General features: G+C 38.4%; 1 protein-coding gene across 1 annotated transcript; it reads right to left on the minus strand.

The window, feature by feature from the left end:
* Positions 1–244: 244 nt before the first annotated feature.
* LOC140148086 (uncharacterized) lies at positions 245–4,086 on the minus strand. The gene is made up of 3 exons (XM_072169939.1): positions 2,016–4,086; positions 1,372–1,570; positions 245–974 (listed from the first exon to the last, which is right to left on the minus strand). The coding sequence occupies exons 1-3, from the start codon at positions 4,077–4,079 to the stop codon at positions 919–921; spliced, it is 2,319 nt and encodes a 772-aa protein (XP_072026040.1). The 5' UTR covers positions 4,080–4,086; the 3' UTR covers positions 245–918.
* Positions 4,087–4,549: the final 463 nt, after the last annotated feature.

The following is a 4,549-nucleotide window of genomic DNA, read 5'->3' on the forward strand; positions in this document are numbered from 1 at the left end:
ACAATTAGACATTCTACAGTCCTTCCTCGAATCAGTAAAGTGGAATCAAATTTTGAGATTTTCTCAAAAACTATTAATTTTTGCAGGAATCTGTGATGCTAGTTGGATTCCTTGCATCATTTCCTTTCTGAAAATGTGTACTTTTATATACGTCTCATCATTACATTAATAGAGATAAAATAAAAAGCAATACCTAAATACCTGAATTACAGAGATATATGACCATTGATTTTTTTTACTCCTTAGGACCAAAAGAAAAATGTCTGCTATTTTATACTTTGATTAAAGCATTTTAAAATTGTATCTCCTTGTGTGACTTTTGACCTAAATAACCCAATTTGCTCAAGGGTGCCATTTTGGCTCCCGGTTGATCTACACATCCATGGTTGTTACAAAAAAAAGAAACAAATTGCAGAAGTACGCAACTTTACGCTTATACTGCAATTTGCCTCGACTAATATTTATAAGTAGGCTCAATACTCAGTTCTACTGTGCAGGTCATCTAAAGTAATGGCACAGAAAAACTTGCATCCAAAATATAAGCTAACCTGTAAGTTAACACTTTTTGAGAGGTAAACAAAATGACACTCTTCAAGATAATGTCTTATTAAGGCATGATTGACATGATAATCTACCATTTAAAATCGCACTGTCCGGTTTCAATGTATTATTATATGGGTTTTGATCAATCCCGGGATGAATCCAGTATGTACAATTGATAGTAAGTTAGTCTGTGGTTTACATTAAACCAATTTTGTCAGTGAATCAGGAATTACATGGATATTTTGTGGAGTTAGCTGTCAAATGCATCAATTGAAACTAATCACCAAACCGGCCAACCGGTGAACGTCTACTCAAAACTAATAAGTCGTCAAACCATTGTACCGTCAACTTGTCTACAAGATGCTTGCTTTTCTTTCAATACCTCTTTAACCATTGGGATATATTTGGAGTCTGGATATCCGCCGTTGATGCTGTAAAGTAGGAATAAATAAATAAATAAATAAATAAATAAATAAATAAATAAAAATAAATAAATAAATAAATAAAAAAATAAATAAATAAATAAATAAATAAAAAAAAAATAAATAAAAAAATAAAAATAAAAATAAATAAATAGATAAATAAATATTAATTTACTACTCATAAATATTTTCCAAAAAACCATTTTCATGATTATGAACATAGGTAATTGTTTATAGGAACATATCTATTTTTTTTTAAAAAGAGGCATTCTTTACATCCTGTCTGAAGATTCTATAAACATGACAAGTTTAAAGGCACTGAAGGCACTGTTGATTGCAATTTGTAAAATGGAAATAAACCAAGAAAATCCTTAAAATGCTTAAATGTAAGAAGGTGTAAACTTACAATCCTCAAACTTCAGTGGTATATCTCCCATCACCACACGATCATGTTCTCCAGATGATGTCGCTGATATTTGAAGCATTTGACCATTTAGGAACGCCCATCGAATGAGGTGAAGAACTTCAAGTCCTTCTTTTGTATCAGGCAAGTAGGCAGTTGTCGTCAGTCCCATGAATTTTTCTCCGGGTCTAGGGTGCGTATTCTGTTATGGATAAAAAGCTCTTTTGGTTGTTGTTTGTTTATGACAGTTTTACTTCTTATTCTGATGACAAACATATATTTAACGATGTATATAAATGCGATTCCAAAATTAGTCATCTCATAAGGAAAATTACGGCATATTCAAAGCAACACCTGTTTCGTCTTACAAAGTTTATGGTATCAGCTCCCTTCAGGCTGTCCATTAGCCACACTATGCAATGCTCTATTGTGGAGCTCTTCATGTATTATAAAATACTTTATTTTATAAAATACCCTGGTTTAAAAACCACCTAATGAATACCTATTTTTGTAGAGCCAGACATGCACACATTTTAGGGAATTTGTCTTCACCAGTTCATTTTACATAGAGCGGGAAAACTATTATATTTTCAAACTTTGTGACAGAGTTTCAAAGGAAATATCTACACTCTGAACATTTAACTTACGTTCTGGACACCCGTAGGGATGTGGAAGTCCAATACGATGGGATCTTTGCCTTCTATCCGCCATTTTTTGGTCTTGTAGTACTTCATCCCTCCACCACAAGTCTGTTCTGTTAGCCATCCATACAATGCGCCGCACTCCTGACATGCTGAGTTCGGTGTTACTGTTGCTTCTATGCATGCTACGCAGGCTCTATGTCCACATCCTTCGAGACGATATACTTTTTCTTTCTTCACTTTGCATATTCCACACTCGTTGGCTAATGCTAATAACGTGCCCGTGGTCGGTGTGTTCGGAAATATTTCTCCCTTGGTATAGTCTTGCTTGTGTTTCTCGATGCCGGAGTATGTAGCAGCCGCCTGGTTGTTGGATACTGTGTCCACTTTGATGGGTCCATGAGGACTCCCAAACTGACTTCTTGCAGGTTGATTGGTTATGACCTTTTCAGGTACTTGTACCATGCTTGAACCAGTGAATCGAATGCTGTTTTTGTTGAACGCACCGTTAGCAGGGGATTGCATTTGTTTTGCATCGTCTACGAGTTTAAAGAAATCTGAAAATACTCTTCTGACGACTGCCGTGGCTGTAGGTGCGATGTTTACCACGTAAATGGTGAAAGAACTGCTTTGTATCTGTTTGCTGAATTGCTTTAGGGCAGATCCAAGAGCCGTTGCATATGCATTTGACATGTTTGGAGAGACATCCAAGTCGATCAACGGAACTGTAATTGTATTTGCTCTTAGTGTTGTTTTAGCAAATAAGAAACATATCATGTAGATTCTTGTCAACCATGCAGTGAAATCTTGGTCTGATTCACTATGTTCAGTTGGAACTGACACATGTAACACGTGTTTACATGACAACTGGTAGCGGTCAGTTGACAGGTGAGTACCCTTGCTGAAGACTTTTCTTTTCCTTATTATTTCATTACATTCTTTCTGTAGATCAGGACCTGCTGCTGCACATAGTCGCTTTGAAATGGTTCCTGTATTTTTCATTTTGTCATCAGTGTAGTTGAATATAACGTCTGTAGACTGCTTTGCTACATCGTCTGTTCGGACTCTGATCTCATTATTTTCTGCCGTTCTAAAGACATATTCAGGAAACTTCTTGCCAAATTCCACGGGAGCCGGAGCCGAAACACCTTCTGTACTTGAAGTAGGCTGTGGTGTAAAATACGCACTCAGGCTATTTTGCACAGCTGTGAAAGAATCTTCGTCCTTGGTTACCATGATTATCTTCGTCAGATTGATGTCTCTTTCCGTTTGATCTAGCTCATGTATTGCGTCAGCAAAGGCTTTCGCACAGGTTTCTCTCGGGCCAGTACTAGATGCTATAAGAGGAAACGCAATAGTTTTCACTCTCATGGTACTATTGGCAAGTTGTAAACATGCACTGTAGGTTTGCTGCAAGGTCTGGCAAAACACATTAGGCTTTACTCTATCAAAGGTTGGTCCAAGGGTGTGAATTATACTGTTGCATTGAAGGTTAAAACCACTTGTAACGACTGTCTCGCTGAATTTCAAAGGTTGGTTTTTTCGTACCTCTTTAAATATTTGGTTGCAATTAACCTGTAGCTTCACTCCTGCTGCATCAGAAATAGCCGCTGATATGCCTCCGTTGTGTCGTAGAGTCGGATTCACAATTACATCTACATGTTGTTTGACAATATCCCCAAGCGAGACGCACAACTCGATGCCCCTACTAGATCGGAAGCAAAATTCACTAGTGGTATCAGCCCCTGTATCGGAATTCGTACGATCCGCACGTGATACATCTGCACCTGATGGCGTGTCACCAGCAAAGCAGGTCTCACAAGCGCGACGAACAGCGTCAGTTGTCTCACTGTCGATATTTACCAGGTAGATTCGATTGAGGACTAGATTTCTCTCATTCTTGCTAAATTCTTTCACTGCTTGTGCAAGTGCTCTAGCACAAAGTTGTTTTGGTCCACCAAATATTCCGGAGCTGATGAGAGGAAGGGCGACCTGTTTGGCTTCGATGGGTATGTTTGCACGCTGTATAGCTCCAATAAATGTCTTCTTCAACTTATCAAAGAAATCCATGTCTGAACGACACTTGTCGTAAATTGGCCCTACTGCGTGAATCACTTTGCAATTCAGATTAAATCCTTCAGTTACTTCACATTCACCGACATCCAATGGGCGGCCACGTTGGGCGATGATGTGATTGCTTTCATCTTGAATTTGTTTGCCAGCATGAGTCTGTCATCGAGAATGTTGAGAAGTTCAAATACTTAGGTATTTGGCTGGACCCGTCCCTCACTTGGTCTTCCCACATTGAGAAGATTTCAAGCTCCGTCTCTAAACGTAATGGTTTGTTAAGAAGGCTGAGAAACATCTTGCCCAAGGAAACTCTCATTCTTTTGTATAAAACGCTCATCATTCCGCAACTTGATTATTCCTACTCCCATCACCCCTGTGCAATATATTCCACACAGTTGCTTCGAGTCACAACCACCTGACTAGAGCAGGGTCACAAGGTAATCTGGTCATCCCACTTAGTAAGAGCGAGT

Source organism: Amphiura filiformis, chromosome 3 (genome assembly GCF_039555335.1).
Source record: "Amphiura filiformis chromosome 3, Afil_fr2py, whole genome shotgun sequence".
Classification (NCBI taxonomy): Eukaryota; Metazoa; Echinodermata; class Ophiuroidea; order Amphilepidida; family Amphiuridae; genus Amphiura; species Amphiura filiformis.